The sequence below is a fragment of the Chelonus insularis genome, unplaced genomic scaffold (genome assembly GCF_013357705.1).
Source record: "Chelonus insularis isolate UGA/USDA-ARS -01 unplaced genomic scaffold, ASM1335770v1 contig_3_pilon, whole genome shotgun sequence".
In the NCBI taxonomy this organism is placed as follows: Eukaryota; Metazoa; Arthropoda; class Insecta; order Hymenoptera; family Braconidae; genus Chelonus; species Chelonus insularis.
In genome coordinates, this window is record NW_023276556.1 from 2610138 (window position 1) to 2635370 (window position 25233).

At 26.3% G+C, this 25233-nt stretch overlaps 1 protein-coding gene across 3 annotated transcripts in view; it reads left to right on the forward strand.

Moving 5' to 3' along the window:
* LOC118068531 (Diuretic hormone 44 receptor 1) overlaps window positions 1-25233 on the forward strand; it is a 39347-nt gene that overhangs the window by 224 nt on the left and 13890 nt on the right. The window contains exons 2-4 of one of the 3 annotated variants that reach the window (XM_035086002.1): window positions 7709-7818; window positions 7916-8216; window positions 24012-24198. In XM_035086002.1, the coding sequence (XP_034941893.1) occupies window positions 7946-8216; window positions 24012-24198 (458 nt within the window). In that variant the 5' untranslated portion in view covers window positions 7709-7818; window positions 7916-7945. Of the gene's footprint in view, window positions 1-7708; window positions 8217-23809; window positions 23938-24011; window positions 24199-25233 lie in introns of those variants that run through there. The other 2 variants (XM_035086001.1, XM_035086003.1) reach the window with 2 other exon arrangements.

Sequence of the window (25233 nt, forward strand, 5' to 3'; positions counted from 1 at the left end):
CACTTTCAAAGTCTATCTATATATACGTAGAATTTCTATTAAATAACACAACAACTGAGCAAATTACAAAATAAATTGAAATATGTAGCTTGAAATTCTCTTGAGACAAGTTGAAAGCTTTGTTGAGAACAGTGACAGAATTTAACATTGAAAGTCTTTTTATGTTGAATAATTTTATTTACTTTTTTTTCCAGCATTTAAATACGTAAGTCTTGATATTTTTACTGTTTCCTTTATTATTTAAAAAATATTGACTCAAGTTTAAATTACCCTTGATATTTGCCGTTTCTTTCTCTTGTTTTATGACTTCACCAGACTTGTTATCAGTGAAATTAAAATAACTTATAAACTTTTAATATATTTAATTATAATTTCAATGCATTTTTACATAATTAAAAGATACATCAATAGTTTATATAATGTTTATAAAAAACCAAGGAAATATTAATTTTTGCTCTACATAATTGTAATTCTTGCAAGAAAATTAATTTATGCTTTATAGCTTTTATCATAAAATACACATAAAATAAAAAAGACTAGGAATGCAAATTTAATATAATTCTCTGTAAGAAATATGACAGCTTTGAAAATAACTGACATTTGTTAATTATTTTTAATGAATATACACTTTCCGTTCATTTTCTTTTGATGTTTGTTTTCCAACATCTTTCTCATTACTGATAACAAAAAAAACACATGTACCACACCTTGAATTCTAATCCCCTTTCAAGGCACGTTTTTTTTCACAAAAAAGACTTGAAATTATTCTGTAATTCAATGACAACTATTTTTACATTGTTCTTCATCAAAGGATTTGGGTAATAATTCTATTCAGCTGAATACATGAGTATTGTTTTCAAAAGTGTCACAAATTTTCAGCTACAAATAAAGATAAGAAAATTTTCCACAGACTCAAAAATAATTGTAGAGATTCTTCTGTGAGTTTTCTATTATCTATTGTTTATTTTGAAAACAAATAACAATACTTTGTAGGAGAAGGAAATGAACTTCTTTTTTATAATATAGAAACTGCGTGCTTGTAGTTTTATAGAATATCTTTCTTATTAACTAAGAAAGAAAATACGACATATTCTGATACGTTACTTGTTGTCGAGAAAAGTTTACTAAAAGATTGAAAATGTAATTTCTTTAAAATCACGTGCTATAATAAAAATGCATAGAAAATAAATTACACTTACATGTAATAAGAAGATAGTTATAAAAGTGATTTCTGCTGCTTCCAACTAATACATAACTCACACTTTCATAAGAATAATAATAAAAAACTTATATTTACTCAGACGAAGCATTGTTAGAGACATCAACTCAAAAGTAATAAATATCACTTTAAGTCTGTTCGCTAATCTTATAAGTAACAAAAAGTTCAATAATAGATTTTTTTATTCATCTTCAATAGCCATTATTTTATCGATTTTTGTAAATTCTACGAAGTAGTAATAAATGATAGATAACACTGTTTCTATTGACCAGAAAAATTATTCACAAATTCGTACAAAAAGTGAAGTAATGAACTATTTTTTCACCATTGTCAGGAAAAGAAAGCGAGCATAGAATGGCTAGTGAGTTTATAGGAAGAAGGTTCATTCGAGCAAATAACTCCGATTACTCGACAAGTGAACAAACAGCTTATATACCTCACACTTGAATGTATTTTCACTTCTATTCGTCGAACAAGTGAAGCTTCTTATCGTTATGGAATAGACAGTGAAAATGGATGATCAACTTACGGAGCAGACAAAGTGCTGTCATTTTTCTTCGTTATTTTGTAGTTTCAACATTTCCTTACGATTTGATGCAGTGAGTACTCGGGTATGTAGTTACGGGCAAAAAGCCAAAGGATTCTCGGATTCCATTCGGACTTTAACAGACCGATAATTTTACGCCACTAGAATCCTTACTGCAAGAGTCTCTAGTTTCTGATGCTGGAAATACTAATCATTCACCATTAGTCCTTCGGGCAAATTGAGATTAAAAAAGTTGAATGGAAAATAATTAAAAAAAAAACACCTTCTCTTAAGTATCATATAAATCCTTTTCTCTTTTTACATAAGATAGGTTTTAGCATTTCACCTTCATATACTCTTCCAACTCTTGAAGGTCTTCATAAAAGTAGCAAGGATCATGCATATTGCATGAACATAGACTACTGCATTTACTTTTATCTTTCGGTGCTTGATATATATGGAAATATCCTCATGTATTGAGTTTATTTGCTCCTACAGTCTAAGCAAAATTTTACTTGATAGCTTCAAACATCCACAAAAAAGATTAATAGGATTTTGATACTTCTTATTTTCCCCATCATTCTTTTTTATGGTTATAACACTAGACTCGAATCTGTTTATTTCGATATCAAGTTGGCCATAAATAAATATGTGAAAATTGCTCATGATGATTCTTATTTAGATTTAGTGATCTAAGAAAAAATTTTATATTCATCAATGAAGTTCATGCAAAATTATAAATAGAAACCTTTCCCAGTTTAAATAGATAGACGAATATTCTTAAAAATATGGACTATACATTGCTATGCATTATCATAATATTCTTGAATAAACGAAAATGATATCTAATTCAGGTGCTCATTCTTAAGGGAAGAATAAATATTTGTTAAACAGAAATTTTACACAAATGCTACAATAGTATTACAGTGTCTTTACACTCAGATTACAAGATTGTCACACTGATTGAGTATATTTAATTATTTTGGTTTTATTACATCGTTAATGTCATCATTATCACAATTTTCAGAATTGTCTTATTAATAGTCGTGATTGATTTCTAGAATATTGCATCAAGAATGTACTTCATCTATCTCAAATTTATTTTATACTTGATTTTTATTTTTTCTGGGCAAGAATTGAAGATTTATTGATATATCTGCTATTGTCGTTTTTAAAAATCTTTTTTTATAATTTTATATTATAGTATTAAAATCAATAAATAAAATAGGGGGAATCTTCACTCTCATAAAAGGATATATCTTATTATAATTGGCAAATAAAATAGATTATCTAAATGTCTAGTTGATCGATAACTGGCATGTTAACTGACAATCAATATCAGATAATATTTCTCCAATGATTTTGACAGTTAACAGTTTCTCTTAATTTACATATCCACGTACAAGTCGAGAAAATTTATCGTATTAAATAGATATTTAAAGCTAGAATTGATTAGTCTTTTTAATCTAAATATCAATCCTACAAAATTGAAATTAAACTGTCAACAAACTCTTCATTAATATTTTCAGTGATGGCATTTAACTGCACTCAAACTCTTCTTTAGTTTAAGATCATAAATTCCACATTTATTTGTGGTACAAACTTTAAAAATACTTTGAAGTTTGCTCTTTAACTTGAATTAGTTCAGCCATGGGTTGTCTCATCAAATTATGTCTTTGATTTTAAAAAAGCTCGTATAAAGCGTGTTGAATATTTAATTTCTATAAACACATTATGGAATGTAACACACCTTAAAATGTGTGAAAAGTGAATACGAAATATAATAGTTTGTAAATAAAATTTCAACATTCAAACACGCTCAATATGAATTTTGATTCTGCTCGATTTGCAATGCAACTACTTTCATGTTTTCTTTTTGGTTTTCTTCAGTTTTTTTTTCCTGATATTATTATCCTGCTTCGATTCTGACTCCATCCTATTTCGATTAAATCTCAAAAATTAAGTGAGTCAAAGTTCAGATTAAGGCCGGCTTTAAATTTTTATCCATGAGGCTGATATTTTCTTATTAGAGAAATCTTTATCTTATTATTAGTAGTATTATTAACTTTATATATTTTACTAATAATATTTCAAATATTAACTAATGTACGAAAGAAATTTGTTACTCAACTAACTTTACTAAATTCTTAAGCCCCATATTAAAACTTATGACTCGTTGACATAAAAACGTGTTTTTTAACTTGACTAATTTTTCCGAACAAAAAATCTCCTTTTACTAACGTGCTTTTTAACATGAGGATACAAAAAACTTCTGTATTCAGAGTATTTAAAACTCTCTTAAGAGATTCTTGTTATATTTATAAAGCTCTACTATTTTTAAATGTTTAATAATCGAATTTATTTAATAATTCATATATTCTCAGTTATCAATCTTTAAAAAAAAATTTTTATGTAAAATATTACTTTCGTTAGCAGATTTCCCGAGTCAAAAAATTGGGACTCGTTTTATCTTGAAGTAAACTATTTAGACTGAATTTGGTCTGATTTAAACATTCTTTTATTCTAAATGTCTCAATTAGTCTTCATAATCCTATTTACATCGAATCTTCACTAGTCTCATTTTATCCTAAATATTTGCAATCATATTAAATTGATTTTATTCTCAATGTTTTCAATCATACTATCTTCATTTTGTATTCATTTAACATGTCTTTACCTCAAATGTTTTATTTAGTTCTCATAAGCCTTTATTAACCAAATCCCAGTTAGTCTCAGATAGGCTTCAATGTTTCTTGTCACACCAGCCTTTTTTTTACAGTCATTTTGCTTACTCAATAAAGTCCCAATAACGTTTCATGTATCTCATCCTGTCCTCATTTAATGGACCAAACAATTTTTAAATAGAACTCATTTTTCCTCAATAACAGGAAAATAAGACTTTTTTGAGGACAAAGTGAGATTTAAAAAAAATCTAAATTTCTCAAAAGTCTCAAATTGTCTTAATAATAGAAAACCGCGGATAAAATGAGACTTTTTAGTCCTATAGTCTCAAATATATATTGAAATTCGATTAAAGACTAATTGAAGACAAAATGAGTCCCAATTTTTTGAGTCGGGTTGTACTCTATTACAGCTAAATTCTTCTCTTGTTTTATTTACACGTTTTTTCTGTAGACTTTAATCTGTTTTTCCTGTTGGATTGAATCAGAAATATTTTCTGTTAGTAGTAAAAAGGAAGCTCGAATAAAGACATATTATTGTTAATGGAATTGAACATATAATTCGATTATCCACTATAGGAATTTTGTACACATATGAGAAAATAGTGTTTTATTAGAATAATTTATACCATAAAAAACGAATAGTGGTTTACGTGATACTTAATGGGCGTGGAGTGTACTTTATCGTGCTCATGAGTGTAATTTGCTCCAAAGAATAATTATCATTCTTTTATTTTTAAAGCAATAAAAATTGAACAGTCAAGAAGACTTCGGATCAATTAAATTAGTGCTAATAGCTTTTTTAAAATTAATCGGTAAAAAGAACTGAAAATCAGTAGCACTATAAATACATTATGAAAAAAATTTTTTGATTATTGAAAAGCAACAAACAACTATCTCATTATTGAAATACTTTCATAATATGTTTTTTAAATTAAACAATTCTCTATATGTTCAAACATTAAAATGACATCATTCCTATTCTTTCCTATTCATGTGTTCACTGATCATCAATACCAAGTTTACCTCTAAATGAATTAATAATTATCAGTAATTGGTTTGGCATTAATCATCACTGAATAGTCAGTGACTTGCAGTATTTTTACTGATTTATTTTAAACATAATTGTGGACAAAGCAATCTGTATTTTAGTACAATAGACATACTATTTAAATGAACCAAATACTTGATATAATTGAGTGTAAAATTATAGCAAACTACTGACAAAATGAATAGATTTTATTCCGAGAATCAAATACGACAACTATAAAACATCTTTGTACAAGTTTGTATGATTATTTGTCTTTAACTATGAATTGTTAGAAAGGGTATTATATTAAAGTTGGCGCAGCTAGAAATTGCTAGATAACTTTGAATCCCCATCATTCATGAACAATACATTGAGTTTTCTACAATGATATTAGATTTCAAAATAACTCTAATTAATTTCGAAAGAATAAGTAGTAGTTTTTAATTAAAATGTAACATTAAAATATTTTTATTATTCAACTATCTATGGTAGGATTTAAACAATTGTTTGATAGTAACTTTGATGAAAAAATGAATAAGTGATATTTTTATTTTCTAACTAACTAAAAGAATTAATTAATGCATGTTTAATTGATAAGGTAGAGAACTAATATTGTTTCTTTGTTTGGTATTTTTCTTTGACATAAGAAAACGAGTAGAATAGATTCACTTATTTATTAATGTTCTAGCTTTGTTTTAAAATATCTTAAGACATCTTATTTTTTTGTTTGTTTTAAGTCATGATTCTAAAAATAAAAATGTTGCTTTAAACAAGAATGGAATAAAAAATAATCGAGTATTCTCAACTCATTAGCACTTCCATATAACTTCCAACATTTAAAAAAGAAAATTAATTAAATACATTCTCTTGGTGATTTCAATACTCCCTGATGAAACTTTTGCACGATAATTTCTTCTCTATAGACGATATACGTACGACCGTTCAAAGTGAGTAACAATATTATCTCTTTGACATTGAATTACATAACCAGGAAAGAAAACTATCGAAAATTACCCGTTTAAATTGATAGTCCAAACAAAAATATCAATGTCAGCTTAAAAATATCAATAACTACTATCAAACGGTACTCTAGAATCAATTACTTTTCTATAAAAAACAAATATTAAATAACATTTAAAAAATATTTCATCATAAAAATGAATAAATTTGTTTCCCTTTTTATCAAAGAAAAGACTTGAAGAACATTCAAAAATCATCAAAACCCACTTTTTTATCGTTACTTTTTTATTTCTTGCTGTTTGGTTCATTTTTACGGTTAACTAATCCGTCTTTACCATTGGAAATCGCATTTATGAGACTCCTTGTAGCGTTAGGACAAGGTTTGAGTTTTTATCTACCCGATTTATCGATCATAATTGATTCAGAATAATGTCAGTTCGTCAGCATTTTAGTTTGTGTCATTCTCTTGACATTAATGACGCTTAGGGGATATATTTTATATATCGATAGCATCATAAACAAGGGAAACAATCGTGCAAGAGACATTGCGGTAATGTTTCCAGTGGATGAAATGTTGTAGCTTCCTGAATAGTTTCTATATACTGGCGCATGCTCTTCTTCTCCTGCTTGCACACATTGCTCCAGGTGGAATGTGAAAATCCATATCGCTCATGAGTGTTCAGTCTCTCTCGATGTTCCTCTGCCAGTCGGCGAGGAAGGAGCGATCGAGAAACAGCTCCTTCTTCATCCTCTTGTTAAAGCCACGCTCACACGAGATATCTCATCATTCATCACCACTTTAGTGTTTGAATAAACAAAAACTTATTATTATCGATTACCAATAAATCAAATTATTTTACTTTTCTTATTCAACAATAAGAAAAAAATTTTGATTAAAAATCATAATAAATAATGAAATATAATCATATAATACAACGAAAGAAGGTTCTATAGAAGAATATCATCTATTTTCTAAGATCAATGGACCGCGCGCCTTCAATTTGAACGTGAACAGTGAGAAAGATTGATGATGATTAGTCAGCTGGTCTTTGGTACACAAAAGTCGACTAAAAAAATTACAATTATTCACTAGATTATTTAACATATTTTTAGCTTATTTCTGCAATAAATTACTCGATAGATTCGTAAATATTTTGAACGCGGCGACGACCACGTGTTTGCGCTGACTATTAACAAGTAGTTGCAATTTATTCTGCATTCGCTCGTCACATAAATTCAAATTGTCACGTGTTTGTTAATTATTTTGATGTTTTTTCCTTTTGTTTTTCAAGGACAAAAAGTGTGAAAAAAGAGTTGTATAAAAGAGACATTTTTTGAAAAATTATTGTGAAAATCAAAGCCATCAGGTGTGGTGGCAAGAAGAGACTTGGATTATTAATTGGTAATAAGACAATATCATTAGGAAACTGATCTTCACGTGGAGTATATATATATTTGATTCTGGACAAACACATATATATATATATATATATATTAAGGGTCAGTGTGAACGATATCAGCACTCAGGAATGGCTCAGATGGCTTTGATAAATGACAGTACATCACTTGAGGGTAACTATGTGCACAACATCCTCAATCACATAAATGAGCTCAATGATTCTCTACTTAGTAAAGAGTTCGAGTGCTTACAAGCAAAACAGCAAGCTGAAGCTTTTGACAAAAAAGGTGTCTGTGAAGTCGACTGGGATAAAATTCTTTGTTGGCCACAAACTCCAGCTGGAACACTTGTTAAACTTTCGTGTTTTGATCAACTTTATGGCATCAAGTACGACAGCAGTCGTAAGTAACTTTGTTTTAATACTTTATTTAATTGTGTATTGTCGGATTTTCTTTTGTTTAAATAGTGTTCAGTTTAATTCTTAACCGGTTTTATGAATGAAGTATTTCAAATAATCTTGAACAAGTCCCACATAAAAGTACTTCTCCATTTCTTCATTTATGCAATTTATTTCCGTCGCACGGAAGAAATGGAAGAATGAAAAACGTAATTGGATCTTATGCTCCTCAACTTTGAAGATGATTTTATGCTTAGAAAATATGATTTGTCAATTGTTTAAATTACTTACTTTGTCAGAGATTACATTTTTTTAATATATCACTTTTCTTTCATTTAACAAAAACACTTACAGTGTTATAATTTTATTATTGTTAAATATTTACTTAATTATTTAAAAATAGCTCACGTAATATTCGAAGAAATTGCTCTAACATGTTGTGCAAATTAATCAACATTACCTCAATAACTAAAAGCTCAGTTTGTTTGTCTATTTAGAAGATGCTTCAGGTCAAAAGTTATTTTCATTCAATGAACAGATGAGATTTTTATTTAATATTTACCGAGAAATTTGTTTGAGTAACTTTATGATTGATAAAAATCATTTGAAAAAATAGAAATATTATTTTTATAACAATTGAAAAATCTAAAACAGTTTTCCAAATTTTATTTTATAAATGGAATCTTCTATTTACTGTTTGGAAGAAAATTTTTTGAATATATTTCGTTTAGTTGTTAAGAAAATCTATTGGAAGAATATTGTAAAAGCATACAAGTAGAAAAGTTATTTAATATTGACATTATTGCATATTCAATAAAATTTCAATCCTTTGAGTTCGGACTTTCTTTAATGAATATCCCCGTTATTGAAAAATTTTTTCGAAGTATGTAGATACTTATTACAAAGCGACAAAATATTAAAAAATGTATTATAACTAATACTTCAATTATTGCTTTTGATAGAATATAATAAAGAAATATTTTTAAAAATCAATTTTAAATACTTTTATGAAATATTTCTCTCGGGTATTATTAAAACTATATTATGTTTATTTATTTATATCATTTTAGAAACATAAACATAAGAGTTTATTTTAGAGACTTAATACTTAGCTTTCAAAACTGTATTAAAATAGAGAGTATTGTGAGATAAAGTGAATTTATTTATATTTAAAACTCTACAAATCAAAATAAAAAATGTTGAGTAATAAAGAAAATTTAAGAGAAGATTATAAAAATTTGCGAGAGATTAGCAATGCTAAAGAGCACTAAAATAAGGATTACACATGTTGTGGATCATAAAGGTACTCTAAAAGTATAAATTTAAATACTTTTTTAATGTAATTATTGAAAATATTTTAACTATTGATTTATAAAATGGACGAATGTATTTTGTTTTACTTTAAAAATCGATGTACTTTTCAATTATGACAATATAAAAATAACCAATAATCGAATTTTTGACATTAATTTATTCTCTAAAATAAAAATAGTAAAAAAATGTTATTTTGTGGATTTCAAAATTTTTTTAAATACTTTTAAAATGCTAATGGAGCTTTTTATCAACATTTTATAAGATTTATAATCTAACTGACTTCATTTTGATAAAAATCTGATTGAAGAAATATTGAAATTGACACATGTCGACTTCAAAAGTTTCTTTCAGTCTCATGGGACAAATATTCATGGAGGAAAATATGAGATGGATATTTGAGAGATTGAATTTTATACAGAATATATTGTAACAGCAATTGTTAAGATACTAATTACAAAAGATCATTTCTCCCTCGGTATTATTTAATCAGAGAAAGTTGGATTAATAATATCAATCAAAAGCATTTCCTAAATACCATGAGAAATGACTTATAAAATATTAGAAGCATTAGTGAAATAAATCACCAATAAAGTTGTAGAAGTTGAACAACTATTTGCAGAGTAAAAAATTTGCTAATCATAATAAATAAAAATAAAAATATTCCTGATAACATTGAAGAAGTTTATTAGATTTTCTGATAAATAATAAGATTTTTTAAATATTAGAGCATTTTAGTATTGACCTTAAAAAATCCATAAATAAAAAGAAAAACAATAAAACGAAATGAAGATGTTTTTTTTCCCGTATAAAAAGTATCAAATCATGTTTGTTTTTATGAATCGTTCGATGACTTTGGGAATAGAAGAAGTCTAAATCTGTTTAAAGTCGCACGCTGAATTTAGATGAAGCAAAGTTGAGGGCTAAAAATAAATACGGTACTCCAGTAGTAGCAAGAGACGTAAAAAGTTTGTCTGTCATTAAGTTTCTTCCTCTATACGAGATTTATCGAAGCACGTGTTTTGCATTGTCAACGATATTTTCAACTGGATGCGAAGAACGAAAAGACGTTGATATTGACACGAAATGACACACATTCTATTGCAAATACGTAAATGTTTTCTCACCTAATGTAATATTCCTCCCAAGAGGTAGTATATATTGCTCCTATTCTTTCACTCTTCAAGTATCACATCTATTTCAGTATATTTTTTTTTCTTACGCTAACCATTCTACTCTCATTTATCATTTTTACATTTTGTTAGTTGACGTATGTCTCTAACACTCGCACTTCTTCAAGTTTAATTCGAGGACTTGGAGGAATAGAAATTGATCCTCATCACTTTCACAGAAATTGTAAAGAGATCAAAATGTTGAAAGATATCGAGTTTTTCTTAATTTAAATTCACAATCTTACAATGCTCTATAGATCATTTCTTTCATCAATTCGTCACCTAGGGAATTTTTAAATCAAGTCATTACTTTCTTTCACGAAGTTCATCTAGTTTTTCGTGTTCTATCCGAATAAGTAATTAATATTGTTTTTAGAGAAATTAAATGTGATAAAAGAATGTTGCTCTCTATTTAGCTGAATTAAACCATTTTCATTTGGTTCAAATGATTGGAAAAAATGGATATTGAGATGATCTACAGTGTCAATAATAAAGTGCTTTTTTCCATTTATTATTGACGTCAATTTTTAAGTGATTAATTTAGCTTATTATTCATAGTATCGTAAATGAATGAAAGAGAGTAATTTTTTTAATAATCATAATTGATCTATGGTAATAAATTTAATTATGAATCTCTATGAATTGAGTTCAGAATAAACTTTGATTTTAAACAAAATTAATTAAAAAATCTAGATAAATATGAACATAGAAGAAAGTTTTCTATTCTTTGGTCTTAGAACAATGTTCCATTTTCTTCATTATCAATTAATTAGTTTACTTATTTACTACATAAACAAAGTTCCTTGGTTGGATAAACTTTTAAAGTATTGAATTATCATTAATTTTAATTATATCAGATATATCGATTTACATTTACTGTTAATTCTAAAAATTATAATGAAAGTTTTTATAACTACATATGCATTATTTGTAACAATTAAAAAAGAAGGCAAGTTTAATACTTGATAAATTCAATTTGTTAGTTATAATTATCACGATTATACAAATTAAAATTTTAGTGTATTTTTGAGAGTCAAAAAAAAATTTCAATTTCAAGGATGAATTTTAAAAAAGAATAATTTTAAAATAGCATATAAGAAAAGAGTATTTAATAAATTGGATGAACATTCGTTATTCAAAGTTCAAAGATTAAATTATGAAATAAGGTGAAAAAATAACAACTGATAGAATATTCTATCAACAATTCTATTTTTCGTGGCCTCAAAAGTCTAAGGCTTTATATAGACTCTTTAGTGTCTATATACAGAAGTGCATACGAGATAGAGAGATAGCAAATATAACTTAGTTCTTTTTTATTTATCTTCTGTGGCATTACAAAAATTAAATTACTCAGACCGAATATAACATTAACAAAACAGGGACAAAAGTGCACGAACATTTTTAACAAGTTTATCTTTGTACATTTAATGCTTGTCATCATCTTCTGTAATATAGGAGTTTCTTTACTACCTACGACGTGGCTATTTATACCACTTTATTATAGATACGAACCCTTATCATCCTCGAATAGTTTATAGATTTCTTATCGCATTAAAAGAACTGCACTTTTACATAAATACTTAAGGCGATAGTCTATCATTATTTCAATCATTTTCTCTCTTATATTTCCTTTCTTCTTTACTTTTATTTTATTTATGTTCTTTCTGCGTGGACCCTTTTTTGCTTTATTGAACGCACAAAAATTGTCGAAAGCTAAACAAAAATTTTTTATTAAACTTTCATAACAAAAAGCAAGTAATATCACGTGCTTTCAAGTGTTAAATTGAATATTTGACTGACAGACGTTCGATTGAATTCTTTTCCCGATCAATTTTACAACATGTACATGACAAAAGTACTTTATTTTTACTAAACGGAGAAGTGTATGTAGTACGAAAAGTCATGAATTTAATATGTAGGTGTTAGATGGATCCATAGAACTATTGTCTTTACAACTGCTCCAAAAAATTATTCAACTTTCGTTTGTTTGAAATTATATGGGTATAATACTTTTTTTTTTGCATTATTATTCTTACAACATTGATACAATTTTTAAAAAAAGACCCATTTGAATTATTTTTTAAAATTATCATCATGAAATGGTGTTAACGACTAATAATTATCTAATTAGTTCACTTAGCCATCAAAATGATTCGATAAATAAACTATTTATGTGTTTATGTAATAATATTTGTTTAAGATTCTGGGTGACACACAACTGAAGAATAATAGTTGAATTGTTAAATATGAACAGTATATAGCAAAATAAAATGTTTATTATTTTGAAATCGTGATAACGTTTTTACTCCAAAAGAAACATTTTTAAAAAATTATTTTGTGTAACTCAAATTTAACAATATCAGTGCTCTCCAGTGATCTGTGTACGACCCAAAAGGTCCACATGACTAACTTCCCAGTGGAAATAATGCAAAGATTTTACTAGTTTACCATTTTTTTTAGTTTTTTGATTCTGCATAAAAAATAGCTGGACCGATTTTGCTAAAAACCTAATCAATTTTAAGTTACGTAATTATGCATCAAATGATATTAGTCCCATCTCAATATAATTTTTTATTCTCGAGATAATCGTTCGCACATATGTACAGATACACACACAGATGTCTACTTAAAAACTATTGTGTTCGACTCTGGGGGCCTTGAAATGTGGAGATATGTCAAAATTCTGGATTTTCAAAATCGGACCCATTACTATAATTTCACACTGGAAAGTTGATAATATTTAAAGTTTCTAAATATATTTTTATTTGAAGGAGTTCACTAGAAAAATATATGATAATAATTATATATTTTTTTATTCAACAATCCATATTGTTTTTTAATAAATATTTATGATGCTTGACGATGATATTTAAATGTCATTAAAGTAACAAAAAAACTCTAGAGAAAATATCTGAATAAAATATTCCTGCACAAAAATAAATAAATGAATTATTGATTAATAATTAATTCTACATAAATTTTTCAAAAACTGGGATTATTCAACTAATGGGTATATAATCGGACTATTATTGGTTGACATGTAGACCATTTTTATTTTTTAAATATTTATTGTTATTTTATCGGAAATATGGATCGATATGTAAAGATTTTCCCAGTTTGTTTTTGTTATATTCTTTGACAATACATTAATGCTGTGGAATTTATTATCTATCGTAACTTTATCCATTCAAAAAGTAATTGAATAAATTTGTCTAGTAAAAATATTTGAAATATTTTTAAAAAAATCGTGCTAACTTGCATTTAAATAGGTTCAGTAAATTTAAATGAGAATTCAGGTCATTTTTAAACAGTTGTACATCCATGATATATAATCTGATTCTAATGAAGTAGACGACATTGTAGAATTTTAATTCCTTAGTTTAAAATTCATTCATCTATTTCATTATCACGAAAGAAAAAAATACTTTAGTACTTTAGAGTTTTTTAAAGTGAATATAAAATCAAGATATATTTTTTACACTTTTCTCCGATCGTCACGTTGAAGTCATGAATAAGAAAGAATAAATGGGATACTTTTAAAGTAAAATTATAGAATATTTCTCCTTTTCACTATTTTATTATTAACTGCAAAAGTGAAGATCTTAAAAATATTTAACAAATAAAATTATTTTCTTACTAAAATCTTTATATTTATATCAACAATATCCATTAATTAGTTATTTTATCTTCATATTAAAAAAACATTTTTACTTGATTGCAAACTTGTAAAGAAAAATAATAAACTTAATAAAAATTACATTTGCATCAGAAATGTACACTGTGTTCCTATAAATGTAAATGTACTTTTTAATCGTCAAAGCTATTACGAAAATTTTAGATCCATAATCTTGGTTATTATTATTTTTCAACACAAATTTAACCAGAGAATAACAAATAGTGGAAATATTTCGAAAAACTCTAAAGCATTGCCACATTTAATTTCCTTAGTGTAGATGTCACAATTTAATCTAATTTTACAATAACTTTTTGTACTCTCGGATTGAAAAAAAAAAATATCAATTACAAACATTGTTAACAGCCAATTTCATCATAAAATTCAATAAATGTTGGTATTTTTTAATTTTGATGAGAAATAAACACTTTTATAATGGATTTAAACAATAGAAAGTTGTTGAAAGCGTTTTTATTAACACTATAAAATATAAATGTTGCATTTTAAAAAACATATTTAATTAAGTTGATCACAGCTATCTCATTAAACTTATTGTTATCGTAAGCTGCAGGCTAGCGTAAATGTATACCTTTGTGTCCTCTTTCATATGAAGGCACTCTGGTAAAATAATATACATTTACGATCTCTCAAAGGAATACCTATATTTTGTATGAGGAAAAGCAAAGCTTTGCTTTTAATACAGTCTATACTTATCTCTGCTAACAATAGTTGGCGAGAGTTTTCTTAAAGTGAAACTATCGTAGCCCCTATATCGATTGGAGAGCTAAACAATTTTCATTAGACATTTAAATTATTTATTTCTTCGATCTCTTCTACGAAAGAGATAAAAAAGAGATTACTGAGGTATATTGCAATCCAAGCTTCCCAGTAATAGGAAAAATTTTCTTTTTACTTGAAAAAAAATTATAAGTGCAAACTTAGTGTTATGGTTCTTTAAAGAATTGTTCTCGTTGTGGTCTTTTATTAAATTTTGATTTATCTATTTCATTATGAAATTTCATTCTCGTGAACTTATTTCGTATATTTCACTATAATTCAAGATTAATAAATGTCATTCATCTATAATAAATAGTCGAAAGACTTCAATAATTTTTTTACGTGATTTCAACGCTAAGTTTTTTGGAAAATAGATTATTACAATTTCAAAAACAAATTTTTTTTTATTTATCACAGTAAGTGTAATTGTTATATGATAGAAGTAACATAGGAAAAGCTTGTTAAAAAAATAATAACATCATTTCAACTTAACCCAATTAGCAAACTGTTGAGCCAATCTTTAATTCCCTGGAAAGCAATGAAACATGGGCTTATATAGACCTGATGACATTTTTCTACAGTGTACCATTTTATGATATTTTTCAATACTGTAGAATTGCTCTTTAACTAATCATTACATAATTGAATGACTAAATGCTCAGAAAGAATTAACACATTTTTAATCTGGTTTAGATCCAAACTTTAACACTTAAGTACAAATTTGCAGTCAGGAAATTTTACCCTTTGTAACTAATAATTTAAATCTAGCTTTTATTTGGAGTCCTGAACATGGTCCACTTGATTTTTGAGACACCCTGTTTGAAATAACAATTTGAAGGAAGTAAGCCTGGATAAGACAATACCCAGCTACCCTATTACTACCTTGATACTACTCTTCAATTATACAATACTATTGCTACCTCATTACTACTCTATCCCTATCATTACATAAATAATTACTAAATGACCTTGATTTTATCATCTCTTCAGGGCTATCTTCCTTATGTATATGGCATGTCAGGTGAGACGTCCCAAAAATCAAGTAGGCCATGATTAGGATTCCAGAATAGGATCTGATTTAAATTGCTACTCTCCCACCCAGTAAATACTATTTGCAATAAGAGACTGTAAGGGATAAGAAAATTTTTAAAATTAATTATTAAAACATGAAAAGTTTGCTGAGACAACTTTAATTTTATTGATACTCAATTTTTATGTTTTATCAATATTAGAATTAAAACGATTTGATAATTCAATTCTATCTCAAGGCAACCACTTACGTAAAAGTACTTGAATTTATATGCAAGATAATATCATGTTTAGAGCTATTTTACGAGTTCTCCGCAAACCCGAGAGAATAGTCAGAATATGTGACCATTTCAATATATCCTTTTATCATTTATTACAAGAGCTAAATTTGTGAATAATTTTATAATTTATCTTTGTATTAATTCAATCAAGTACTGATTAGTAACTGAAAAGGTGATCTTAATGTTTTTATTTATAATGTAATTATGTAGAGAAGAAGGTAGGATTATAGGTCACATTTTGTTTTTTTTCAATTACATCTAACTTCGTTAAATTATCATCAATTGTTACTTTTCGAAGTTTCTGTATATTTCCAAGAAGTTATTTTTCAATATATTTGTGGGTTAATTGATGGAAGATGCAGAGTGTTCGCAAAATAAATGAATGGACCATATTGAAGAGTGGCCCATAATCCTACCTTCTCTTCCAGCAATTGCAGTATTTAATTTTTTTCTCCAGCAGTAGATAAAATTGGAAATTAGGTTAATATGAAATGTAACGTTAGTTTACCGGAAGATTCAAAATTAACAGTTCCGGTTCCGCCCAAAAGTGTACCGGAAATGTAAACATTGGTTTTAGAATAAAATTATCGAGTGGCATTCAATAATCATACTGAGGAGTGTTATCATTGAGCAAGTTGTTTACTCATCACAAAAATAAATAATTACTTCAACTAATTATTAACGTACGTGAAATTCATTCATGTTTATATTTATCGAAACATTAATACTCTTGTACGATATTTTTATTCAACATTTGATTATTAAATTCAAAACACAAAATCAATAATATATTTATTTGATTCAAATATTTATTTACTTGATGCATTCCGTTTTTTTTTGTGTTTTTAAAAATCTTTAAATTTACACGACGAAAACATTCAGCCAGAAATTGCAGAAGTTTAATAACTTTGATGTTTTCTAAAAATATTTTTATTTGTAAATTTTTCTATAACTCCAAGAATACTAACTAAGTTCAAGAAAAAATATTCCGCTGCCATAACAAATCAAAAATTTTTTTACAGCTGTCAGACTTTTGTTTCATCTGTTAAACTACTTTTTTTATTCGTACTTCAAAAATCATCACTTTTGCTATAGTACTTTTCTGATTAGTTACGGTAACAGAATATTTTTTCCCCGTGAGATAAATATAAAAACAAAATGACATTCGATCAGCAATATTTTTTTTCGACTAATTTTTTTTAACCTACAAGATAATTTAATTACGTTCTTTCCGTGCAGTTTTAATCTATTTTCTGTATCTTCTATAGATAATTTCACTCATCCACAAGATATTTCAATATTTATATTGAATTTCATGATAAAAAAATTTTAATAATTTTTTTTCTTATATTCATACTTTCATATTCTCAAATGACCTTTCTAATAAAACTTTAAATTAATGAAATTTTTAAATCCAATCTCATAAAATGGTTGTTATCACTTAAAACTTTTTTTTTTTCTCTTCATAAATTGAAAGTTTGTAGTCTTCTAATTCAGTAAAAATAAAGTCGTTAAGAATTTGATTGGATTAATAATGGTAACCCTTTATAATTCAATTAAAAGCAAATTCAAGAAGAAATATTACTATTTCTCTTATGATTCTATTTCATATTTTATTCTCTATAACGTACTAATAAAATCTATAATCACATGCAAACATTTCCACTTAAATTGCTGCATAAAAGAAGAGTTTCCACATCATGAATTTTCATATTTTAATCTTTGATGTTGTAAAAAAGTGCAAACTTCGAATAGCATAAATTTTTATATTCCCATTATTATGAAGTTTTAGCAGATTTTCATCTAACCTTTATCCCCTATATTGCCAAGATGTACGTGTGGGATTAATTAAATTGTCACATGTTTTTTCATGAATATGGAGAGCATAAAAAATGATAGGTAGATTTAATAATAAATATAAAATAATACTTTTCACTTGAAATAAGAAGAGTATTAATTAAATTAATAAACAAAAGTATATTTATTTAATCAAACTTAAATGAAAATTATTTTTAAAATCACTTCTGATAGATAAAAGTGTTCGATAACAAATTTATAAATTAAAGTCAATACCAATAAATTGCTTTTAAATCAAATAAAAGAAAAGGGAGTAAAATAAACGTAGAAGCTAAATAATTGACGATAGTGATCGAGGTATACGTACCATCAGACTCCTTTCTTCATCGATCCTGTTGCTTCTGAACGTAACTAATAATCGCCGCAATTACCATTAGTATGCCCCACCTCGTTACTAATTCCTTTGACAACTATCTCATAACATCAAAGTCTCTCTTACATTTCAGAATATAAAATATTCATATTTTTTATTGCTAATAAAAAACTTTTAAATACTATTTTCTGCTTTATTCTATTGTTTAGTTTACTTTCTGTTAAGCGAACTAGAACGGACGTTAACTCATTTAAAGGACAGTAGAGTTAACTTTGTTTTCCCCGACGAAAGGCTGAGTTCTACTCTACAGAGGCTAATCAAACCTAATAGTCGATTTATTCGTCAGTTTATGTTATATTTACATCTAGATATAGAAAAGGAAACAAAGAATTATTTGGATTGTTTTTTTTCTGTCATTTAACAGATGTTCGATTAGATGGTTTAATGAATAATAAACATTTTGGGATAAAGAGCTTCAAAATAAAACTTTCATTTTATTTGATTATTTTTATTCAATCAAATCGACATTTTTTCAATATTGTTGTAGTAATATTAATACCTGATATACTCAATTAAAATAATATTGATTGAATTAATGATTTGTAGTTTTTTTAATTGTCATTATTAAGGTGGAGTCTCACTTTTAGACAATTATCGTTTGTGTACAATAGTTTTAAACTACTATGAAAGCTTTTGAATTATTCTTTGTTTGCTTTATCCTAAAAATAACGACAGCTTATCTTTTTTTTATAAAAATCGTTTGTTTTATAACTGTCAATAACGATGCATATATACCATACATTTAATATATTACAAAAAAATAATTGATATTAATAAAACAAGATAAAATTAGAACAATTTTTTGTGCCAAATGATTTTGATTTTTTTTCAATCTAAAAAGAACTAAATTATTGATTAAAAATCAATCCGTTGTTTTATTTATTTATTAGTCTCTCTTTGACAATAACAATGCCTATAATATTGTTGATAAAAATAATTTTATAGTTTCAATTTTATTTTAAATAAAACTTTTTGGCTTCTTTAAAATTCACTTAATCATTCAATCTAATTCAAATTATTCAAGATTATTTTAAGACACACTGAGAAAGATATTTGGTATGAAAATCGATTACACTCTGTAAAACGTTTAGAGCTTGACCTCACGAAAGTCGGAAGACGTATAACCTATTTTTTAAGAAATCATCTACATTTTAATTACCTGAAATCTGATTGCATTGTTAATGTTACAATGATCATATCAAATACTGTAATTACTGAATAACTTTCACCTTAGTTTTAATCGGTATTTTATTTCACTAATACATTTCATTATCGTACAATGTGCTGTAAATTTCATCATTTTATTTTAAAGCTTTTGAATATATTTTATATTATTACACTAAAAAATTTAAATATGTGGAATAAAAAAACAGAATTATCATACATCTTCAGTATAACATACCCAAGTGTTTTCAAATAAAACATTCTTGAAAGCAGTATATCAGAGAATAGTTGGAGCTATAATTTTGCTGAGTATTATTGAAAACAATATTATTTATTAAACGATAGCTATTGTATCTCTAGTGATTCATATACTTTCAATAGCAACATTCTGTTCAAGAATCTTAATTGGTGTAGTTGAAGCAGTATTTCCTATTAATCAAACTAATTAAAACTACATTTTGTTAATTAGAACTTCTGTGGATATAAAATACATCCCTATCATATGGATGAATTTTTTTCTAAATGTTCAACACAATGGACATGAAATATCAATTTTTATCATGGACTCATTGTCTTCGCAAACACGCTATTATACAGATTAATAGGTTTTTTTTTGGGAAATAAAGAAAAGTATGGAATACACATTTTATAAATGTTCAAATAAAAATCTATGACCTCAAATTCTAATAATATCATTACTAGTCTTTCAAATTATTTTTGTTCATTTTTGCTTATTGTTGTTGGAATGTTTGGAAAATGAAATTTTGTTTTAATAGGATTTTTGATTCATCATTTATTAGAATTGGAATCTGAAGTAATGATTAATGTACTGTATTACACAAAGTTATATTTTTTTTTTAGCTATTGTGATGTATTTTACACATTAATATTAAAGTACATATAATCTTACACAAAAGAAGGATTTGCTTGTCACAACAAATTAAAGATTTGTTCTTGTAACAGTCTTTTCTACTATTATGCTGACAGGGGAAATTTGTAAGTGGGAAATATAGAGACTGTAGTGACACGAATAAAAGTAGGTTACAGTAAAATTAAGACGTTTTAATAAAAAGCAACTGTTGCAAAAATTGACTGGGTCGGTGTAGAAAAATATTGAATATATGTCAAAATAATTTCTCTTTAAAAATGAAATATTATTTTTAGTATTACACAGACTTATAAGAATGTATATAAGCATGATTTTGTTACACCAATTTAATAATTACCCAGTTCTTCTTCAGAGATTGCGTTGTTTTGGTTTATTGATAAATATCATAAAAGTAAGCTTGGATGAGATAATTTTAAGAATTGCCTCAACAAAATCTACTCACTCCATTTGATAATTATGAAAAGTAAATTAACTCTTTCATAAATTAAATACACTCTCTCTCTGCATGAAATGAAGTATTTCGCATCATATGCATGATGTAAAAAAATTTTCATTCTTTGAAGTAGAAAGAGAATAATAAAATTTAAATGAAAGAAAATTTAAGTTAAAATTTTATGGGCTATTTAAAAAGAATTTATTGCTCAATTTTACATTTGTAAGAAACTATTAAGTAAATTTAAATCTGAAAAATTCTTTCAACGACAATTTATCCTTCAACTAAATCTTGATTTAATTATTCTAAATATTCTGTTTCTCTAATAATTTAAATAATTAATAATTTTAAACTACAATGGACTTAAATAAACCACAATAATTTCGTTTAACAACAGAACATCCAAACAAAAGTTAAATAAACACTTCATTCAAAAATATTCCAATAGAATTTCCGATATATTGTGCCTTCTATTTAAAAGTTAATTCCTATTCAACAAAAGCAGTTCAAAAATAAAATCGCTGATTAATCTCTAATTAAGCTTATCAGAATATTCAAAATAAATGATTATGCCAAAAAGTGATTACTTTTTTAATTAAAAGCATTTGTTGGAATCATCAATATTGTATTTTATCTTCTAGCTGTAACGCTATTGATTAATGTCTAGAAGACTAATTGAAACCAACAGATTTTTGAACAATGCATTAAATTTGAATAATTTCCGGGCGATACTTAATAATACATAATGATTGAATTGACTGGGAATGAGGAGATTTAGTTTTGTAAATTAAAATATCCGATTAAAATACCCTTGATCCATTTGTTGTCACTGAGATTGGATTGACAGTTGTATCGACGTATCCAAATGTCCTTTATCTAAATGGCATTCATTTTGGGTGCATGATAAAAAGTGATTATATGCTATAAGCGAATGGAACAAGTGACAAAAAGAGAGTGATTGTATGTTTGAGAATGATAATGAGAGAAATAGTGTATAAGGGAGCGATAGAGAGGAAGACGATAAATAGGCTGGTGAGAATGACATCAGTTACTGCATCTACTTCAATCAAAGCTTGAACGAGAATACAACCAATGGTCCTACACTACTACACTTCAAATCAATAATCCAATCGTATACAAACCGAACGTGCCATGTATGTTATTTTAAAATGTCATATTACGAATTATATTATTCAATAACTGTCTCAAACGCATCTTCAATATATCCCTCTTCCATGCTTGATCGAATATCTGATGTATAAGGAAAAATCTTACTACTCAGCATGACTTTGATTTTCTTTTATTAAATTAGCTTTTCAAAACAATTTTCCTTGAATAACTATTACATTTATTACCATATTTGTTTCTTCATTAAATTTTTTTTTTTATTGAGCATGATCTTTCAATAATACATGTGGATTTAAATTTATTTGATATTGAATTGATGTAAAAAAAAAAATAGTTTCATGTAAAAAATGATTTTCGGATGAAATTATAATGAACAGAATAGGGAATAGAATAGTAGATTAGATAGGGATTTCAGATCACGTAAAATCGATTGGTTAAGTTTCAAAACGTGCTTGTAGACATATTCTAAAATGTTTATCGCCAAAATATTCTCTACTGTTCAGGTTTTGTAACAGATTTGTTTTGGTAAATGTCATTTGTGTAATTTTTATTAAAGTAATTATCGTCAATGAGATTAAAATATATCACAAGAGAAACTTGTAAATCTTAGTAATAATTGAGAGTATTTTTTTTTTTTTAATGCACTGGAAAATATTTTTTGATTGATGTCAAAACCATAGAGAGTTTTTTCCAATTTGATTAACCCAAACTCCAATTTATGTATTTTTATTTAATAACAAAAAAAAACGAATCATTTCCAGTTTTTTATCGAAATATTTTTTACAGATATCCAGTCGTAAATATCGGTTTTTGATCAGCTTTAATCTCTTGTAATACCTCAAGCTATTTTATATAAAACCCCCTGAAAATTTTAAACTAATCAATAAACCCAGTGTCAATATTAATATAAAATATAATATGTGTTTAAACCATCTGTGCATGATTTCCAAATATACTAAATAAAAACTTTTATGGATTTATGTCAGTTAATTATACGATTAGAGTCATATAATAGGAGTTATTGTTGTCAATTGAAGAAATATTTATTTAAGTATCAACAATGTGATTATAGAAGATAAAAAATTATTATCTATTAGTGCAAGTTCATTAATAATTAATAATGAATAATTATAATTTATTCTTATAATTGAATAAGAAGGAAGAAATTATTCATCTTTAAAACTATACTTAATGATTTGTGAATATTTTTGTTTATTAGCAAATTGGTCAATATTTATATTCTAAAGTGATAGGTGCAACTTATTTAGGAAATTTAATCAGTTATCGAACGAGGATCTTCAACCAATATAATATTTTATTGTAATAATGATATATTTATTTTTCTTTTCATTTATTCAAGCAAATACACCGGAAGTATATAAATAAAAAAATTAGTTCGGTCAAACAATGACACTAGCAATTGAATAGATAAATCAAAATATCGAGTCTTTCAATTCGAATAAATATAACCAGAAATTTTTCCGAGTGTAATCAATCTCTTGAAAATGTATTCGATTTGATAGTCATCCAAACATTAATCAAACTGATCTATGATAAACATAATATCCCCCTAAAAAAAATCAATAACGGATGCTTAAAATTCTAAGGAGTCTAATAAAATTATCTTGATAATGATGGGTAATAATTGTTTTTATACCGTATAGAATAAAAAGCATTGGTTTTTATTTGTTTGTTATTTTCTATTGTTTTAGAAAATGCTAGTCGATGGTGTTGGCCAAATGGAACTTGGGACAATTACACGGATTACTCACATTGCCATGAACTCCGACTGCCTGTTGTTGAAGCTGGAGTCGAGATCACGACCACCCTCTATTTCATCGGATATAGTCTTTCTCTCTCAACACTTGTCGTTGCTGTGGCCATTTTTTTGTATTTCAAGTAAGTCCTTTTTGGATAATCTAGATAAAAAAAAGGATCCCAATATGTAGATAAAATCAATTTTGGAACGTTTTCAAATGATAACTTTTATATAAAATAAAATAAAAATAATCAGTTAAAATCAAAATTTTATCCATCAATAACCAATTTTACTTGATAGTTTTTAGATATTTTCAAATATTTTTTATTATTAAATCAACTTGGTCAATATTGAAATATTTTGCTTGAATATTCATCGCTACTAGTTTTAGTTTTATTCTATTTACTTGAAATTTTAGTAAGTAGAATTACCTTATTTTGGTGCGGCGCTTGAAGCTCTTAGGTTTAATTAATTAAATTGACCTTTGAAAAAAAACTTGGGTGTCTAATATTCAATAATATCCCTTCTTGAGTCTGAAAGTAATAATGGAGATTATTTACTTGAATATAAATATTTTAAACGAATTATTATTAATATTAATCTAACATTAGATAATTTATACGTTCTTAAAAATAGCATTTATTTCAAAAAATACATTTCACTTGTAAATAAAGCATTTCATGGATTAAATGATAGAAACACATGATTTTAATTATAACAATAATTACATTAAACTTGATTAAATTTGATCATTTTTTAATTTTTTAAAATCATATTAAAAGAATAAATTGAATGAATATTACATTTGTACTTTCATATAAAAATGTAATGTTTAAAAAACTTCAAAACAGTACATCTCATCAAAACACTTTTAGCTCCTCAATCAACTTAATTATTTAGGTAAAAATGTTCTTCATTATTTAAAGGATTCAAAGCTGTTATAGGTACTAAGTTCACTCTTCCAACCTGAAAACAAATTTTTTTGACAAATCGTGAAAACCACAATTTTTTTCACCACCTGTTTTTTTCTCATGCATCAAAAGAGCATTTCTTTTTACTCACTTTTTTCCTATACATCTTCCACTTCATGAATGATGTGGCAAGACGTTTCACGTCGAAGGAGATAAAGTTCGCAAGCAAACACCAAACCTATTGAGTACACAAGTTTGTCTACT